The sequence below is a fragment of the Pelophylax lessonae genome, assembly GCF_965119305.1.
Source record: "Pelophylax lessonae genome assembly, chromosome: 13".
Lineage (NCBI taxonomy): Eukaryota > Metazoa > Chordata > Amphibia > Anura > Ranidae > Pelophylax > Pelophylax lessonae.
In genome coordinates, this window is record NC_138780.1 from 98,232,179 (window position 1) to 98,253,143 (window position 20,965).

The window sequence follows — 20,965 nt, forward strand, 5'->3', positions numbered from 1 at the left end:
TTATCTAGGGAGATCTACCATCGTACGTGGAAGACGTTCATTGCGTGGTGTGAGTCTCTTGGGGTTCATCCTCACTCTTGCTTGGTGGCTTGTATCCTAACCTTCTGTAAACGGGGGGTTGAACAGAATTTGACCTTGAGTACCATTAAGGGCCAGGTCTCGACCTTGGAGGTCTTTTTCCAATGACCTTTGGCCACACACTCCCTGGTGCATACCTTTCTTCAGGGTGTTCGACATTTGATTCCTCCAGTGCAGGCTTCGTTGCCACCTTGGAATCTTACTTTGGTGCTTTCAACTCTACAGAAGCCTACCCTTTGAAAATATAAGGGAGATTCCCCTGCTTATGCTGTCCCAGAAGGTGGCCTTTTTGGTGGCTATCACTTCTGCTCGCAGGGTGTCGGAACTGGCGGCGTTATCCTGTCGCTCATCTTATTTGGTGATTCACAAGGATAAGGTGCTTCTTCCCCCCTGTCCGTCATTCCTTCCTAAGGTGGTCTCTAACTTTCATTTGAATGAAGACATTGTGTTGCCTTCTCTGTGTCCCAGGCATAAACATCCGAAGGAAATTGCCTTGCATGCCTTGGATGTGATCCGGGCAATTAGGGTGTACCTGGCAGTTACGGAGTCTTTCAGGAAGTCGGACTCTCTATTTGTGCTCATGGATGGACCTTGCAAAGGGTTGTCTGCTTCTTCTGCAACCATTTTCAGATGGGACAGACTGTGATCCAGGCCTATTCCATCAGGGGTCAGGTTCCTCCTTTCCCTGTCAGGGCGCATTCTACTAGGTCGCTTAGTGCCTCCTGGGCCTTCCGTCATCAAGTGTCAATGATGCAGGTTTGTAAGGCGGCTACCTGGTCGTCGGTGCACAGTTTTACAAAGTTTTATAAAGTGGATGTGTTGGCATATGCAGATGCTTCCTTTGGCTGCAAGGTTGTGCAGGCTGCTGTTAAGAGGACCTGAAACTTTTTGAGGGGTGTATTGTTTTTTTTCAGGTGGGCTCCAATTGTTTTGGTTGAGATCCTGTCGCCTGGTTGGCTACTGTTTAGCCTTGGGAATTTTGTGCTGTTTCCCACCCCTTATGTTTGACACTGGTTTGGGAAGTCCCAATGGTCAAGAATGATATGAGCTTTGTGAGTCAATGAACGAAAGAGAAAATGGGATTTTTGACTTGCCGTAAAATCCATTTCTCTGATGGTCATTGACAGACACAGCACCCACCCCTCTGTGGAGTTATTCTCCTGACTCTGCTTGTTACAAAACTGAGTGCCTATAGCAGAGAGAGGGATTATACCTCCTGGGACTGCCCATGGATGTAGCCAGAATTTTTTTTATGCCTAGTGTCATACTTCTGTAGGGGGCAGTATAACCCAATGGTCAAGATTGACAGGAGCTGTGTCCGTCAATGAACATCAGAGAAATGGATTTCAATCCTGGACCTCAAGGCTCTTAACCACTTGGTGCAGAAGTTCAGAATAAATTCCATTCGTACGGTAGTGGCATCCCTTCATCAAGGGGATCTTCTGGTCTCTATCAATATCAAGGACGTTTACCTTCATATTCTAATATATGTCGGTCATCACCACTTTTTCCGTTTTCCCGCGGATAGCGTGAGTCTCTGGGAGTTCATCATCGCTCCTTTCCAGTGGCTCGGATTTTGGCCTTCCTCCAACGAGGGGTCTAGCAGCGTCTGGCCTTGGGTACCATCAAGGGCTAGGTTTTGGCCTTGGCGCTCTTCTTTCAATGTCCGTTGGCTACGCATTCCTTGGTTCGCACTTTTAATCAAGGGATTTGCCATTTGCCTTCCCCGGTGCGGTCTCTGTTGCCTCCTTGGGATCTCAATTTGGTGCTGTTGGTTCTCCCGAAAACCTCCTTTTGAAAATATTTGGGAGATTCCCCTGCTTATGCTGTCCCAGAAGTTAGCATTTTTGGTGGCTATTACTTCTGCATGCTGGGCGTTGGAGCTGGCGGCGTTTCCCTGTCCATCTTATCTGGTGGTTCATAGAGATAAAGGGGTGCTTCGCCTTTGTCAGTTGTTCTTCCCTAAGGTTGTTTCTGATTTCCATATGAATGAATAAATTGTGTTGCCTTCACTTTGTCCTAAGTTTAAACATCCTAAGGAAATAGCCTTGCATTTCCTGGATGTGGTTCGGGCCATTAGAGTGTACCTGGTGGCTACAGAGTCTTTTAGGAAATTATACTCTGTTCTTGCGGACGGACCTCGAAAAGGGTTGGCTGCATCTGCTGTGATCAACGGTCAGGTTTCTACTTTCCCTGTTAAGGCTCATTCAACTCGGGGGCTTAGTGCTTCCTGGGCCTTCCTACATCAGGCATCAGTGATGGTTTGCAAGGTGGCCACCTGGTTGTCTTTGCACACTTTCACGAAGTTTTATAAAGTGGATGTGTTGGCATCTTTGGATGCTTCTTTTGGCCGCAAGGTTTTGCAGGCTGCTGTTTAAGAGAACCTGGTTCTCTTAAAGGGGTATGTTTTTTTTTTTTTTTTTTTCAGGCAAGTTCTAGTTGTTCCTGGTTGAGCTCCACATTACCTGGTTGGCTAGGTTTAGCCTTGGGGAATTGGCTTTTCTGCTGTGTTTTTTCCAACCCCTCATGTTTAACACTGCGTTGGGACATTCCACTGGTCAAGAAGATATGGCGCTGTCCATCAATGAATGAAAGAGAAAATGGGATTTTTGACTACCGTAAATTGACGGACACAGCACACACCCATCTGTGGAGTTGGCTTTCTTCTGACACTGCTTTTAACAGAACTGAGTGCCTATAGCAGAGAGTGGGAGTATAACCCCAGAGACTGCCCAATAGGCTTGGTAAATCTTTTTCCTGCCTAGTGTCGTACTCCTATAAGCCAATGGTCAAGAAGATTTGGAGCTGTGTCCGTCAATGAACATCAGAGAAAAGAATTTTACGGTAAGACAAAAATCCAATTTTTATAGCCGCTCTTTCCTGGTATTGGTACTGTCAAAAAAAAAAAAAACCCCAACTGACGCGGCTTAATGCTATATCCAGAGTTAAGCCGCTTTTACAGTCTTCAGAATGCGCTGGCCCTTGGTTGTGGTTTTTTTTTTTTTTTTTTTGCAGCTTGAAAACGCCTATGCCATTTACAGCTCCTAAAATCCTATGTGCTCATGGACACATAGAATAACATGGGGAGGCTTTTTAAGCTGCAAAAAAAGAAAAAAAAAATGACGCTTGGTAAAAGTGGCTGTAAAAATGCCCTGTGTGCACCTGTGTGCAAGAGGCCTAAATATACAGAATTAGCTGTTGGATGCAAGTCTCAAAGTTTTAGTGCTGCTATTCACCCTCTATCTGGACACTTATTGAAATAAGACTTCAGTGACAAAAGGGAAGAACAAAACAGCACTGGATAGGGAAGATAACTTTTTTAAAGCAGTAGTAATACTATCGTGTTCATTTTCCGCTATATCAAGCATTGTAAAGCAGTGAACTGGTTGCTCTGAGCAGAATCCTTCCTACCTTTTTCATTTCAGTGAAATCTGTCCTTTTCTTTGCACTTGCGTCATCGGCGCATGCACACTTGTTTCAAATTTTCCGGCACACTCTTCATGCCACAAGTCATGTGCTGACATGCCGAGGCTATGTTTTGTTGCCATTTTCCTTGCCCAGCGTCAGCTCCGCGATTCCACCAGACTCAGTTTCCATTCACAGTCTTAACCCCATGTGACTCACTATCTCACAGGGGTTTTAAAGGTGGCAAGCACAGCGCAGGACAGAGCAGTGAAAACGAGGCTTGGCTTAATAATGGCTGCGCATGCATGAGACAATGCACAGGGAGGAGAAAGGGCAAAAGTTTTTATCACATTGGACGCGGAAGACAACACTTATCACCCGGAAAAAAGCATATGCATAAAGTAGAAAAATAAAACTAAGAAACATCCTATGTGGCGTCAGTATTTGCAGTGCAATGTTTTAAAATGATTTAAGAAAATTACTTCTTTGAAATTTAAGTGTGGGGGGGTCTGAGTTTACTACCGCTTTAAATAAATTCAAATATTTGTGCTTAAAAACATTAACCTAATTTATAGCAGAACACCAGGAGAAGGCATGTTGTGTAGGATACCAGGTCAAAGCAAATGTTGCTATGCCTAGTCTCACTGGGCAGCTGGCATGAGAAGAGGGTACAGATGAAAAGTTTGTAGAGGCAACACTGAATGTACCTCGGAGGGAGGCACTATACTGTAAATCATCCCTTGTTGTTAAATGGAAAAGAAACCAAAATTGTATCCTGCAAACAGTGAACGAATATGATGGTTCCTGTGTCTCATATAATAAAAAAATATTCATAGAAACAAGGTTTTTAATACATTTTAATGTAGTATCAAACTGTTGGCTTTTATTAGCTTAACACAGCACAATAAAATAAACATTACCCAGTAGACTACCGTATATACTCGAGTATAAGCCGACCCGAATATAAGCCGAGGCACCTAATTTTACCACAAAAAAGTGGGAAAACTTATTGACTCGAGTATAAGCCTAGGGTTTGGAAATGCAGCAGCTACTGGACCAAACTAGACCACCACGAGACACAAAATAGGGGCTGCCGGCATGGTACAGGAGATGCATGGCTGTGGGCATGGTACAGGAGATGGCACAGGAGATGGTTCAGGCATTGGACAGGTGATGGTATGGGCATGGCACAGGTCATCATGGTACGGGCATGGCACAGGTGATGGTACGGGCATGGCACAGGTGATGGTACGGGCATGGCACAGGTGATGGTACAGGAGAATGTCCTGTACCATGCCCGCAGCACTGCATGAGGAAATGCAGGGTCTGCGGAGGAGTCTCACTTGTCGGTGAGGCGCCCTACATTTAAAAATAGTGCCGCCCGGCGCCAACACATCACCGTGCATGCACCGTCGATGCTCGGGAAAGCCCGTACACGTTCGGCTATTCTCAGGCAGACATCGTGTGTGCAGTGACGTGTTTGTGCCGGGTTGCGCCATTTTTAAAAGGTAATTGAGACGGTGACTCGAGGATAAGCCGAGGGGGCTTTTTCAGCATAAAAAGAATGCTAAAAAAGTCGACTTATACTCAAGTATATTCAGTAGTTGTTAAAAATTGGCTCTAGAACTTGCAGTTTACAACTTTTAATGCTGCTAGTTCATGCTTTCTCAGTCCTGCTTCCATAAACTTCTGGTCTTTACAGGAAAAAGTTAACAGCATGCAATGCAGTCTGGAGGCAGTCTCTTAGCTTGGGGACAGAAGCAGGGATGAGTAGAGGAGTGTATTGTCAAGACTTACGGGGCTGTGTGGTTTTTATTGGTGTTCACAATGTAGGGAGACACAAATCTAGTCCAATGCCTGAAAGGGTGGCTCCATGGGACAATGCAAGAGAAAGGAGCAATCCTAAAACAAGAAACTTAAGGCTTCGTTCATGACACAGCCTAAAGTATAGGCAAGGATTAAATTCATTAGGTGTTTGAATAAGCTGCTGAAAAAGAGTGTTTAATATAATTTTAGCACATACTAATACAATTATTTATTAAGCCGATCTTTTTCATATTTATCGTAATAAAGCTTTCCTTTTGAGCAAGAAGTGTTAGCATAGTTTAGAGTGATGTCCTTCCTAAAGACTTATTTCTACTTTGTATGTTCCTGCATATGAAGATTTGCTGAGCCCCGGAGCAGATGATGTTTTAATGGAGGAGTTAAGTGACACTGAGAATGACCCAGTCTGTTCGATGGATGACATTGATGAGCCTCTAACACCAGACAGTGGAAGTGGATGCCAAAGTGAGAATGGAGACATGCAGGACCCCGACCAAGATCAAGACACTTCAGACCGTATGATCAGGTATGCAACAGCCGCATGTGGTTTCAGTAACAAAAGCTAAAACACTGAACAGTACAAATAGATGAAACAAAAAACTTTGGGCATACCTAGCTGTTGCTCAGTACAGTATAAGATTAAATTGGTTCTATTCTAGAGATCCTCCAAGGTCATTACTTGTGGAAATTAGCTATGGAAAGATATTTTTTATTGTAGTAATATATGGCTTATCGGAACCACTAGTGATAGTGAGAATATCCATACTAGTTTAGACCGTGCATACGGTTTTAAGATCGAGAAATGTACTTACTAAAAAAAAAAAGTAGAGAGTACATCTTTTGAAATCCAGGCAGCATTTAATCAGACAGATTTGGGTGCTATGTCTGGGATAGGATAAATCAGTAGGTGGTTGTAGGCTATATTGGTTCAAGAAAAGGTTAACAGTTTAACAAAGAAATGTATACTAATGCTTCTGAAATTTAATTAACTTAATCCTGAGAATAAAATTTTAGCCAAGCTAGGTATTGAACTCTCATTTGGGGACATGTTTACATAGTCAGGCGGCAAATTTGGCTACTGTGGTGCCATACATTTTTCCCATGTGAAGAACATTGCTGTACCCATGCAGATTTACTAAAGCTGTCCAAGCTGGCAAAGCAGTTTACTGTGCAGTGGAAGGAAATGTAATTCTAGCTAGTGTTCCAGCTGGTCTATGGATTAATGCAGTGGTCTTCAACTCCGGTCCTCAGGGCCCACTAACAGGCCAGATTTTAAGTATTACCTTGGGGAGATGCAGACTAGAGTACTGCAATCACTGAGCAGCAAATGATATCACCTGGGATGTATTTCAGTTATCTTGCAAATCTGGCCTGTTAGTGGGCCCTGTAGGCCAGGGTTGAGGACCACTGGATTAATGGGTTAAAAGACAGAAATTAGAGGTGGCATCATAGTCTGACATTTTATGTCATCTAAAGGTGTTTGTGACCATTTGACAACATCCAAACCTGCTGCTTGACTGTACATACATATCTTTAAACCATCTAGGCAATACGTTTCTTACTGGTGCTTTACAACTACTGAAGGAAGTGAAAATGTGTAGGTTTACCGATGGCAATCAGTCTGTTTCTTGGTGTTCATTTCCTGCATTGGGTTCCTAAAGTAATGTTTGATTGTTTGCTGTGGTCAGCACTTATACTTTTTTTTTTTTTTATGTAGGAAGGTAATGTAGAAGTCCGGTCAAATAAACTTAAACCTGCTATCACCCCCATTCTAGGTCCTATACTTACTACCCTGTAGAAGAAAGATGTCTATAGTTACGGCTTCAGGGTAGAGAAGGGATTGCCAACAATGGATTCCCCATAGTGAGTCTATGGGTGACGTCGACAATCTCTCCTGTTTACTGAAGTCAGCCACTGGGGAGATCATGTGATTGGACCTGAGTGTCCAGTCATAGACAGATTTCCTCTACAGGGTAGTTTAGTATAGAGCTTAGAACGGGGGTGGGAGCAGGTTTTGGTTTAGATAGTTTTAAAGTAGAAGTCCAGTCAAATACTATCATATGTGTATCATCATTACTGTAATGACATGGAGAGTAGAATGAAACCTTGCTCAGCAATGAGAGTACTGCTGTTGTGCTCACAAAGATAAGCAATGCAGGCTGATTCCTAGTGTATTAAAGTTCCTATATAGATCCTGAATAATAATAATAAATGTTAATTTCAGTATTTTATTTTCTTCAGCCCTTCAGCCAGTAATAACATTCCCTTGATGAGAGTGGTTCAGTCTGTCAAACACACAAAGCGGAAAAGCAGCAGTGTTATGAAGGAAGGCTGGATGGTGCATTACACCAGTAAAGATACTATGGTGAGACTTGATGTATTTTATTATTAAAAAGCTAACTCCAGCCAGTTTTTTGTTAGTTTTGGAGTGGGGAGTAGTTAATATTTCTCTTTCATTCATTGACAGACACAGCTCCTGATTCTTGCTAATCATTGGGTTATACTGACCCCTACAGGAGGAGGACACTAGGCAGGAAAAAGCTTGACTATGTCTATGGGCAGTCCCAGGGGGTATACACTCACTCTCAGCTATAGCCACTTTTTTTCTTTTTAAATGGAATTTTTTCCTATCTTTGTTATTTTGTTCCTGTTCACTCTACAATCAATTACCGGACTGGGCAACAGGCGGGATAATCTAGATCCAGAGGGTCCCTACAGTCTGGCCAGCGAGTACACGCAGGCTTCAGCTCTGCGCTAGGTCTACCGCGACATAGCCCCACTGGACGGGGGCTGGCCCGCGAGGTAAACATCTCGTGAGGGCGCATACAACCTGGCCTCTGAGCTGCAGGGTTCCTCCTGGCCGACAGCCATTCACATTCAGATGGAGTGGTGCCCACTCTGTTCCTGGTATGGTAAGTAGCCACCCCCCCTCTACTCCTGGAGGGTTTTGGGGTGGACGTTGGCCCCTCCCTGGTTCCTCTCCTTTCCCCCAGCCCCTCTAAACTTTCGGTGGTCACTGTGGATCTTTGCGGCCTACTGGTCGGAAACTATGTGGGGCGGCCCCTGTGAGGGTGGCTGAAGCCACTGCTTCCTGTTTGGGCATTTCCCCTCCGCTGTCCCTGGGTGGATGGCTCTGCTGGGGCTCGCGTCCAGGTGGCTGGGCGCCCACAAAAATGTAAACCACGGCTTGCGGCCTGCTAGGCCGTGCGGTCAGCTTGGCGCATCCTTTGGAAGGGGTGGCGCTGTGAGGGCAGTTCATTTTTTTACGACAGCCTTGCTGCCATTATTGTGTGGGGCACCTGCCCCTTTTTAGCACTGCGGGACCATCATGGTACCCTGCCTGCTCATCCGTGTCACAGGGGGCTATTTCCTATTATGTGGGCCTCTATGGAGGGGCTTGGAGGTCCATTGTGGGCCCTTGATGGGCATCCCCTTTGCGGGATTGTAGTCGGTGGCTAACCCGTGATTGTTACATAAGATCCTGAAATTGTTTCGGCTGCCGCGGACATAAGTCACCCTGCTGGGTCTGCGTCTATGCACCCTGAGCGCTCAGATAGCAAAAAATGATTCCTCTGCTCCTCTGGATGCACTGTTTGTGTCAGTGTGTGAAATTTTAAAATGGAGGCGGCGGCTGATGCTTCGTCTGAGGCGCTGGTCCCACCCACAGGCCCTCCAAAGCGACAAGGGTGTTCCCCTTTTTCCGCTTACTGTCTAAAATGCAGTGGTTCCCCAAGCGTTTTTGCCTTGCAGTATCCTTATTAGGATTAACTACTTAAAAGGTGGACGGTCCCACCTGTAGCGGACTCGTCGGGTTTCCATGTTGAATAAAGCTACCTCGGACAAGGCCACGGCCATGGTCTGTCAATTACCAAGGGGGGCACAAGAAGTGTCCTGGGTGCTCAGTAAGTAGCCGGCATTCTAAGGTGGGCTGTCGATTTTGTTCCAGTCCTTTCAAACTCCTGCCACGACTTCTATGCAGGATCGAGGTAGAAAGGCTTCCAGTCATTCTAGTGGCTTCAGACTGGCCTTGCCGGTCTTGGTACACTGATCTGGTATGGCTGGTCACCGATGCTCATTGGGGACTTCCTCTCAGGAAGGATCTGCTGTCCCAGGGACCAATCTTCCACCATGCTTTACAGTCCCTGGCTTTGAGGACTTGGCTGTTGAATGCCAGGTGCTGAAGGTTAGAGGTTTGTCTGAGTCAGTGATTTCTACACTGTTAAAAGCTAGGAAAATCTACTTCTAGGAAGATCTATCGTTGTACATGGAAGACGTACATTACATTGTGTGAGTCTCTTGGGGTTCATCCTCACCTCTTCTCTCGGTGGATCGGATCCTAGCCTTCCTTCAACAGGGTTTTGAACAGCAATTGGCCTTGAGTACCATCAAGGGCCAGGTATCAGCTTTTGCATTTTTTTTTTTTCCAGCGACCTTTTGGCCACACACTCCCTGGTGCGTACCTTTCTTTAGGGTGTCCGACATTTGGTTCCTTCAATGCGGGCTCCATTGCGCCCTGGGATCTTTATTTGATGCTTTCAGCTCTACAGAAGCCTCCCTTTGAAAATATTCAGGGGCTTTTCCTGCTTTCGCTGTCCCAGAAGGTGGCCTTTTTTTGGTGTCTTTCACCTCTGCGTGCAGGGTGTCGGAACTGACGTCGTTGTCCTGTCGTTCACCTTATTCACAAGGATAAGGTGGTGCTTCGCCCCTGTCAGTCATTCCTTTCTAAGGTGGTCTCTGACTTTCATTTGACTGAAGACATTGTATTGCTTTCCCTGTGTCCCAGGCCTAAACATCCGAAGGAAATTACCTTGGATGTGGCCCAGGTAATTGGGGTGTACCTGGCAGCTACGGAGTCTTTTAGGAAGTCAGACTCTCTATTGTGCTCATGGGCGGACCTCACAAAGGGTTGTCCACTTCCTCTCCGACCATTTCCAGATGGATCAGACAGAAGGCGGTTAAGGCCTAGTCCATCAAGGGTCAGGTTCCTCCTTTCCCTGTCAAGGCGCACTCTATTAGGGCGCCTAGTTCCCCCTGGGCTTTCTGTCCTCGTGTAGGTGACGCATCTTTGCAAGGGGGCAACCTGGTCGTTGGTGCACACTTTTACATAGTTTTTTATAAAGTGGATGTGTTGGCATCTGCAGATGCTTCTTTTGGCCACAAGGTTTTGCAGGCTGCTGTTTAGAGGACCTGGTCCTTTTTGAGGGTGTGCTGTTTTTCAGGTGAGCTCCAGTTGTTTATGATAGAGCTTTATGTTACCTGATTGGCAGTGGTTAGCCTTGGGAATTTTTTTTTTTCTGGTGTTTTTCCCACCCCTCATGTTTAACACTGCTTTGGGAAGTCTCAATGGTCAAGAAGAATCGGGAGCTGTGTCCATCAATGAACTAAAGAGAAAATGGGATTTTTGACTTACCGTAAAATCCATTTCTTTGATGTTCATTGGCGGACACCGCACCCACCCCTCTGTGGAGTTAGCTTTCTTCTGATACTGCTTGCAATAAAACCAAGTGCCTATAGCTGAGAGTGGGTGTATACCCCCTGGGACTGCCCAAAGACGTAGTCAAGCTTTTTTTCTGCCTAGTGTCCTACTCCTGTAGGGAGCAGTATAACCCAATGGTTAAGAAGCATCAGGCGCTGTGTCCGTCAATGAACATCAGAGAAATGGATTTTACGGTAAGTCAAAAAATTTAATATTTCAGTCAGGTTGTTGTTTTTCTCTGTGATTTTTCAGAGTCCAAACCAGCCTGAGCTATCAAAGTAGACAGCCTATTATAGGTGGCAGATGCTTTCTCCACTTCACAGTTGCGCATATACATGCCCCTTACATATGTGTAGCTGCAGGGAGGGGAATGCCTCTTCTGCCTACGTTAGGATGTCCACTTTGTCAGATTTCTGGTGGGGTAGCTCCAGCAGGTTTTAGAGTCTTGTTAAAACATGCTGGAACTCATCCCTAGTCATGGTTTCAGACCCTGTACTCTAAAGAAAAATTGTCTGCCTCCCTGTTGGAGATATTCCCCCACACAACTTGTCTTGAAAGTTCCCTAGTAGGGAACACACAGATGGTAATTTAAACCCGAGGTTCTAATCCTATTTCAGTCTGTCTAAAATAAAATGTTTGAACTGTGGTTGTGCTTTAAGTCCACGTTCACAACAATGCGACTTGTCATGCAATTTGGCCAAATTGCATGGCAAGTCGCAACCTATGGCCAACAATGGAACTGTTCATATCGGCGCAACGCTACACTGATTTGAAAAAGTAGTTCCTGCACTACTTTTGGTGATTTCAGGTGTGACTTGCCTAGACATCTGTACATGCAGTCGCACAGATGTCAGCTAGGTCGCACCTGAAGTCGCACTGACATGCAGCTTTGACTTTCCGCACTTTCTAGTGAAGGCGCTCAATTTCAAAGCTGCATTCAGTGTGAACCACGGCTAAATGCTCAAACTAATATAACAAATCTGCTAATGTAAAACATTTTATCTTTAATTTTTTGTCTCTTTGTTTTGGCAGAGAAAGAGGCATTACTGGAGACTGGACAGCAAGTGTATAACCTTATTTCAGAATGATACTGGAAGCAAATACTACAAGGTAATGGAGAAGTTTACACTGACATACTATAGGGGAAGGGGGAGAAGGTTTGATTTCTGTTGTCAAGCAGTTAAAAATTACTTCCTAGCAGACAACATAAGCAGTATTTGGAAGTTGAACAGTCCCAATTGCCATCTGCACTATGTTTCATATGACAGGTGCACATATGATCACGCAGAGCTCTGCAGGCGTGTGTCTGCATGAATAGCAGGTGTACCTGAAATCACACAAGGAAATAATAGGATGTTAATGAAGTCTACAACTTGGCTTTAGACTTTTTCCCCAAAGATAAGTGCAGAGGTCTGTGGCACTGTATATGCACTGATCACCATTCAGGCCTTTCTAATTTAAAAGCATTGCACCCCCCTTTTTATTTATAACAGCCTCTGCTATTCTGAGAAGGATTTCTTCAAGAAGAACTAGATTTCTATGGGTCATAAGTGCATAATTGTCTAAAATGTTTTTGTACTGCGTGCTTTAACTTAAAAAGTACTGTTCACTAAAAACACCTGATTTTAATTATTTGGATGGGTGTACATACACTTATATCCTTATTGTATATGTATGTGGCCCTTAAAAGATTGAAGAAAATGTCTGTTAATATTTTATAATCTTGAACTCCTGTGAAGGGTGATGATAGAAGTCAACTATGGTAGTCTCCATGTTTTTTTTCTATGAAAATTTTTTAATGACTGCAAGTGCTTGCAGTTTAATTTTTACTGTGTAAATCTAAGCTACAATTCACTGGCATTGGCCTGTAAACCACTGCAAAACTTGCTGAGTGCCTGGTGAATTCTGCTTAATATTTAGCACTTCCAGGCAGCCATCTCATGAAAGTTACCTATTTAGACTAGCATTTACAAATTAATGCCTTTGCATACTGGACTTAAAGAAACTTCCAAAGAACCTCCAATCATCTTCAGGTTAGGTTATTCTGATATTCTGATTATATATTACTATGGTGGGGGAAGGTTTGGAAGGAGAGGGGGGGGGGCATGTGGTACCACCTCCATCCTTTTCATGCTGGGGCAAATGGTGCCTGGACACTGTGAGAGGGTCGTAGACCTACTGCACTGACAGCCGCAGCCAGACACTGGTTTTCAGACTTTTATAAACCAGAAAAATCTGGGTGTTTTTTTGGCAAAGTGTCCATGAAAATTCAGGCAGTTGGCAGCCCTGCTTGTGAGAGATAATGGCTTAGTTTCTTGGAAATCTAGATTTCAGAAATTACACTTTGCTACAATGTAATGTAGTGAGTGTACAGCTTGTATAACAGTGTAAAGTTGCTGTCTCCTCAAAATAACTCCACACACAGCCATTAATGTTTATTCTGTTGGCAACAAAAGTGAGTACACCCCAAGTGTTCAGATTGGGCCCAAAGTGTCAATCCACCATTATTTTCCAGCACTGCCTTAACCTTCTTGGGCATAGAGTTCACCAGAGCTTCACAGGCTGCCATCAGAGTCCTCTTACACTACTCCATGACGACATCATAGAGCTGATGGATGTTGGAGACCTTGCGCTCCTCCACCTTCCGTTTGAGGATGCCCCACAGATGCTTAATAGGGTTTAGGTCTGGAGACATGCTTGGCCAGTCCATTGCCTTTACTCTCGGCTTCTTTTAGCAAGGCAGTGGCCAGTCTCCAAAGGGAGGGAATCATGCTCTGCTTCAGTATGACACAGTACATGTTAGCATTCATGGTTCCCTCAATGAACTGCGGCTCCCCAGTACCGGCAGCACTCATGCAGCCCCAGACCATGACACTCCCACCACCATGCTTGACTGTAGGCAAGACACACTTGTTTTTGTACTCCTCACCTAGTTGCTGCCGCACACACTTGACACCATTTGAACCAAATAAGTTTTACCTTGGTCTCTTTAGACCACAGGACATGGTTCCAGTAATCCACGTCCTTTGTCTGCTTGTCTTCAGCAAACTGTTTGCTGTTTTCTTGTGCACCATCTTTAGAAGAGGCTTCCTTTTGGGACGACAGCCATGCAGACCAATTTGATGCAGTGTGCAGCATATGGTGTGAGCACTGACAGGCTGACTCCCCCCACCCATTCAACCTCTGCAGCAATGCTGGCAGCACTCATACGTCTATTTTCCAAAGACACCCTCTGGATATGACGCTGAGCTCTTGCACTCAGTGTCTTTGGTCAACCATGGCGAGGCCTGTTCTGAGTGGAACCTGCCCTGTTAAACCACTGTATGGTCTTGGCCACCGTGCTGCAGCTCAATTTCAGGGCCTTGGGAATCTTCTTATGGCCTAGGCCATCTTTATGCAGTGCAACGATTATTTTTTTTTTTTTCAGATCCTCAGAGTTCTTTGCCACGAGGTGCCATGATGAACTTCCAGTATGAGAGAGTGAGAGCGATAACACCAAATTTAACACACCTGCTCCCCATTCACACCTGAGACCTGGTAACACTAACGAGTCATATAATACCAGGGAGGAAAATGGCTAAATGGACCCAATTTGGTCATTTTGACTCAGGGGTGTACTCCCTTTTGTTTGCAGCGGTTTAGACATGAATGGCTGTGTGTTGAGTTATTTTGAGGGGACAGCAAATTTACACTGTTATACAAGCTGTACACTTACTACTTTACATTGTAGTAAAGTGTCATTTCTTCAGCGTTGTCACATGAAAAGATATAATATATTTACAAAAATTGTGAGGGGTGTGATCACTTTTGTGAGATACTGTATATCTAGCGTTAGTGATAGTTTCTTGTGAATTGTAAGCTGAATTGTCACATGGCTAGAGAAGTAGTAGTGTAGTGCGCAAAACAGTTTTTCCACCAAGCTTTCATGCAGACAATCTGCACACCAGTGTTTTAAGCTTTAATTTTCTTACTGATTTAGATAAAGTATCTAAGATAAAGTATATAAGATATATATAAGATATAGAATAACTACTAGTACTGATCAACTCATCCAAAAAAGCAGATCTGAAAGCATAATTATTTTCACGCCAAACATACTCTAGGCAAAAAGTAATCGAGCTAGTGTTGCTTTGGGATATTACATGCTGTGGAAGTCCTTTGATTTTACTACAAAGAATGGCTACTACTGTAGTACAGTTGGCATGCTGTGATCAGTCCATTCTGCCTCAAGGTTGAAAAGCTGCATAATCTCTGCTTTGTGGAAATGATAGATTACTGTCACGTACCTGGTGGGTAGAGTCTGGTTATGCAGAGGAAGGCCTTTATTACAACTCTGACTCGGAGCCCCTGATAGAGTAAACAAGTGGCGCCGAGAGAGAAGAGTCGCACGAGTGCCAGTGGACGTGCAGCGGAAAGCAGGAATAGTCAGAGGCAAGCCGGGTCAGAATTTCAAGAGCAGATGCAGGTAGCAGGGAACAGGACAATCACAGAACGCTGTAGACAAGACCGCACTGATCCTAGGAGCAGATCCAGCTTGCATAGCCCATTTGGCGCCTTCATCTGTCACAGGATGCATCGCGCATATTGGTTCGCGCACATGTTAGAACGCGCTAACGCTCCTTTTCTTTGGGAGGTTCGTGGAACAGGGATATTAACTTGTCTTCCGGCAAAGCCTTTCTAACAATTATCCTGGATTGGCAGATTTTTGATAGATAGGGGTACATTTCTTGTTTTTTCCTCTGCTTTCTTCAAGCTATTATTGTATCGTTATAAAGCAGGGTTGTTTTCAAACTGAAGCAAATTTCATATCTTAGTATGCATTAAAGTAGAAGGATTCCAGGAAGATTCTTGTTATCCGTATCTCAATTAGAATACCCTGGTGACAATGTTAGCCGGTCCAATGCATATCTGATATTTGAAAGACCAAGACAATAAAGAGTGGATATAGATACTCGTGGTCTCTTACATGCCATAAAAACCTAGTCATAGCCTTTGTTAATAAACTCATATCGTTATGCTTAAGAAGACTAGATAATGTTTGTAAAGAGCTAAACTCATGATCTTAATAAGATGGCCTTTCCCAAATAAAGTGGAAGGTTGGCCCATGTCTTCAATTCTTCTGCTTTACCTTATTTATCAATGGTGAATAATTTTAGAACATACAGTGAAGATTGTGTCTGAACAATCTTTATTCCCAAATACATAGAATACAATATTTCACTTCAACAGAGTATTTTGTACACATTTTCTATGGTGTGTGGATGTAACTTGCAATATTTAACATTTGTTCAAATTTACACGGAAGTCTGAAAATCTGCTATATTGTCCAAATATGTCCTGAATCTCTAGAAAATCCCATTCCCGCTGGAACGAAAATATCAATACGTCATCTGCAAATAATACAGTTTTAATCTATTTTCTTGTTTTTTTTTTTCCCCTTCAAAAATGACCTAAATTAAAGATATGCACATAAGGATATGGATAGGAGAATTATTAGCTATAATAAAGTGGCAAAAGTGGGTACACTTGTCAGGTGCCCTTCAATTAAATAATTTCTGATAAATCATATTTTGATCCTAGCCTAGGGGGAATACTACATTTTCTGGATAAAATCCAAAATATTACCTAAAAAGCCCATATTCGCCATAACTTGAAACAACCAGTTAAAGGCAATTTTATCATGCTTTTTGTTTTTTCTGCACTAAAGCTAGAACTTCCCTGCTTGGTCTTAGCATATTTCACGAGACATATGCTTGGTCTTAACATGTTTCACGAGACAGATATAATTGCAAATATTAGAAAAGGCAGACCTCCCCTTAACAAGCCTTGATTGGGGTAATTCTCTATACGAGTTGGAAAAAGGTCAGACACACATGAAGCTGTCCTTTTTTTTATAGAAAAATTTAACATCCACACTTAAAAGTGAAAACAGTCTATAAGATGCTGGTGCTGTGAGGTCTTCTACCTTTTTAGGAAGGAGTCTTCCGCATAGTATTACACAAGATAGTAATGATCAGGGCACTATTTTCCTGAGTCAACTTAAAAAATTCATCAGGAAATTGTTCTGGTCCAGGAGATTTATTATTGGCTATACAGTATTTTGCAAAAGAGAGTACACCCCTCACATGTTTGTATATATATTTTTTTTATATCTTTTCATGTGACAACACTGAGGAAATGACACTTTGCTACAATGTAAAGTAGTGAGTGTACAGCTTGCATAGCAGTGTAAATTTGCTGTCCCTCAAAATAACTCAACACACAGCCATTAATGTCTAAACCGCTGTCAACAAAAGTGAGTATACCCCAAATTGGGCCCAATTAGCCATTTTCCCTCCCCGGTGTCATGTGACTCGTTAGTGTTACAAGGTCTCAGGTGTGAATGGGGAGCAGGTGTGGTAAATTTGATGTTATAGCTCTCACTCTTACTGGTCACTGGAAGTTCATCATGGCACCTCATGGCAAAGAACTCTCTGAGAATCTGAAAAAAAGAATTGTTGCTCTACATAAAGATAGCCTGGGCTTTAAGAAGATTGCCAAGACCCTTAACCACTTAAGCCCCAGAGGATTTGGCTGCTAAACGACCAGGGGGTATTTTGCGATTCGGCACTGCGTGACTTTAACGGACAATTGCGCGGTCGTGCGACGCTGTACCTAAACGAATTTGGCGTCCTTTTTTCCCACAAACAGAGCTTTCTTTTGGTGGTATTTGATCACCTGTGCTATTTTTTGATCATGCGCTATAAACAAAAAAAAGAGCGTCAATTTAGCAAAAATAACAATATTTTTCACATTTTTTTTTTATATGAAATTCCCCCCAAAAAAAATGTAAAAATCAAAATTTTTTAACATTTTCGGCCAATTTGTTTTATGCTACCTATGTTTGGTAAAAAAAATCGCAAAAAGCGTATTTTGATTGGTTTGCGCAAAAGTTATCGCGTTTACTAACAAAGGGAAAGATTTTTGTAATTTTTGTTGTTTTTTTTTAACGCGTAATAGCGGCGATCTGCGATTTTTTTTTTTTTTTTTGCGGTACTGCGACATTGGGGCGGACAGATCGGACCCTTGACTGACATTTTTGACACTTTTGGGGTTACCAGTGACATTTCTACAGTAATCAGTGCTATACATATGCACTGTTACTGTAAAAATACACTGGTAGTGAAGGGGTTAACTTTATTTGGGAGGGAGGGGCTGTGTGTGTCCCTAGGGGCGTGCTTTCTACTGTGATTGGCTGTGGCTTGAGCTGTAAGGACACTGATCAACGGATCTACATAGTAGATCCGTGTGATCAGTGTCTTTACACCGAGGAGAATGACAGGCAGCTTGTTTACACAAGCTGCCTGACTTTCTCCCTCTCCCCCGCCGATCGCAGAGTGGCCTGCGGACATCGAGTCCGCCGGTCACATGCGCGGGGGGGGTCCGTGACCACGCAGGAGCGCGCCTCCGGGGGCGCGCGCTCGCTCCCTAGACCCTCACAAGCAAGCGACGTAGACCTACGTCAGTTGGCCTGTGAGGGGCTGACCGCCGACGTAGATAGTTGTGCGGCGGTCGGCAAGTGGTTAAACTGAGCTGCAGCACAATGGCCAAGATCATACAGCAGTTTAACAAGACAGGTTCCACTCAGAACAGGCCTTGCCATGGTCGACCAAATAAGTTGAGTGCACGTGCTCAGCGACATATCAAGAGGTTGTCTTTAGCAAATGGAGGTATGAGTGCTGCCAGTATTGCTGCAGAGGTTGAAGGGATGGGGGGTCCGCCTGTCAGTGCTCAGAGCATACGCCGCACACTGCATCAAATTGGTCTGCATGGCTGTCGTCCCAGAAGGAAGCCTCTTCTAAAGATGATGCACAAGAAAGCCAGCAAACAGTTTGCTAAAGAGAGACTAAAGACATGGATTGCTGAAACATGTCCTGTGGTCCAATGAGACCAAGATAAACCTATTTGGCTCAGATGGTGTCAAGCGTGCGTGGTGGCAAGGAGGTGAGGAGTATAAAGACAAGTGTGTCTTGCCTACAGTAAAGCAAGGTGGTGGGAGTGTAATGGTCTGCAGCTGCATAAGTGCTGCGGACACTGGGGAGCTACAGTTTACTGAGGGAACCATAAATGCCAACATGTACTGTGACATACTGAAGCAGAGCATGATCCCATCCCTTCTGAGACTGGGCCACAGGGCAGTATTCCAACATAACAACCCCAAACACACCTCCAAGACAACCACTGCCTTGCGAAAGATGGACTGGCCAAGCATGTCTCCAAGACCCAAACCCTATTGAGAGTCTGTGGGGCATCCTCAACGGAAGGTGGAGGAGCGTAAGGTCTCTAACAACCACCAGCTCCATGATGACGTCATGGAGGAGTGGATGAGGACTCCAGTGGCAACCTGTGAAGCTCTGATGAACTCCGTGCCCAAGAGGGTTAAGGCAGTGCTGGAAAATTTTACCTTAGGGGTGTACTCACTTTTGTTACCAGCAGTTTAGACATTAATGGCTGTATGTTGTTATTTTGAGGGGACAGCAAATTTACACTGTTGTACAAGCGGTACACTCACTTCTTTACATTGTAGCAAAGTGTAATTTCTTCAGTGTTGTCACATGAAAAGAAATAATAAAATATTTACAAAAATGCGAGGGGTGTACTCACTTTTGTGAGATACTGTGTATGTGCGTGAATATATAATATGTATATGTTTCGGTTTTGAAGCGGCTTTCCGGGGATATAGCGGCAGTGTTTAAAATAAGATAAAAAATAAAAAAAATTATTAACGCCCCTGTCCCCATGCATGCGCACAGAGGTTAATGCATACATAGGTCGTGCACACACATGTAAACTGTGTTCGTTTCACACATGTGAGATCGTCACAAACTTTCTAGCGAGAGCAATAATTCTAGCTCGAAGCCTCCTTTTGTAATTCTAAACTGGTAACCTGTAAAAATGTTTCAAGCATCACCTATGGAGATTTTTAAGTATTAGAATTTCTCACCATTCCACAAGCATGCACAATTTTAAAGAGTGACATGTTGGGTATCTATTTATTCAAAGTAACATTACCTTTTATATTTCTCCATAAAATATGGTTAAAGATTGTTGTTTTTTTTTTTTTTTGCAGTAAAATTGATTAAAGTATTTTTTCCTTAACAATTGCATTGGAAAAAACGCTGCACAAATAGTGTGTGAGGTAAAAAAAAAAAACTACCACCACTCTATTCTCTAGGGTCTTTGCTAAAAAATAATTAAAAAAAAAATGTAATGTTTGGGGGTTCGAAGTAATTTTCTAGCAAAAAATACAAATTTTTACTTGCGAACAAAAAGTGTCAGAAAAGGCCTGGTCTTAAAGTGGTTAAACATTTGATTGAATTCAGTGAGTTTTATATAATTGCATAACATAATTACCTTATCCTCTTGTTCAACAGGAAATCCCCCTTTCTGAGATACTCTGCCTGGAACCTGCTAAAAACCTTTCTTTGCTTCCCCCTGGTGCAAATCCTCATTGCTTTGAAATTACGACTGCTAATATTGTATATTATGTGGGGGAAAGCCTTCTTCCACAGCCAGCGCCTGAGCCTGGAAATAATAGCGTGGTAAACAGCGGTGTGGGAATGGAAGTGGCACGAATGTGGGAAATCGCCATACAGCATGCACTGATGCCAGTCAATCCTAAGGGAGCAAATGGAGGAAGTAGCCAACACCGTATGTCCTTATTTTAATGTATAAATCTTTACCAAAGCATTCATATTTGTGTGTAAAATGTTGGGTTATGTTAAGGCAGAGAACTAATTCTTATACACTAAACCTTTACAATGTTATCTCTCTAAGTATTGAGGAAGCATTTGTTTGTCCTCCTTATGTGTACCCTGGCAAAAAATTAGTTGCCTTATGCCAACCTATGTATTGGGGATGCACCGATCCGATATTAGGATCGGATATCGGCGCCGATACTGCCAAAATAGCTGGATCGGGGATCAGTAAAATTAACCGATCCACGGGCCGATCCGGTTCTGCTGAGTCCCGGCTCTGCCGTCCCTTACTTGCACGTAGCCGCTACTTCCTGTATAGGTCGGCTCACAGGCGGAGTGATATCAGAATGGAGCTCAAAGAGATTGGTAAAATGTTAATTACATCAGCTCATATTCCAAGTTGTGTATTGCACAGGTTACTTTTCCAAGATTCTTTTACTACCAA

At 43.5% G+C, this 20,965-nt stretch overlaps 1 protein-coding gene across 1 annotated transcript in view; it reads left to right on the plus strand.

Annotated features, from left to right (window-relative positions):
• Positions 1–20,965, plus strand: part of PRKD1 (protein kinase D1) — a 277,377-nt gene that overhangs the window by 197,528 nt on the left and 58,884 nt on the right. The window contains exons 6-9 of the mRNA XM_082275698.1: positions 5,647–5,833; positions 7,549–7,672; positions 11,816–11,893; positions 20,197–20,473. Of these exons, the coding sequence (XP_082131824.1) occupies positions 5,647–5,833; positions 7,549–7,672; positions 11,816–11,893; positions 20,197–20,473 (666 nt within the window). The remainder of the gene's footprint in view (positions 1–5,646; positions 5,834–7,548; positions 7,673–11,815; positions 11,894–20,196; positions 20,474–20,965) is intronic.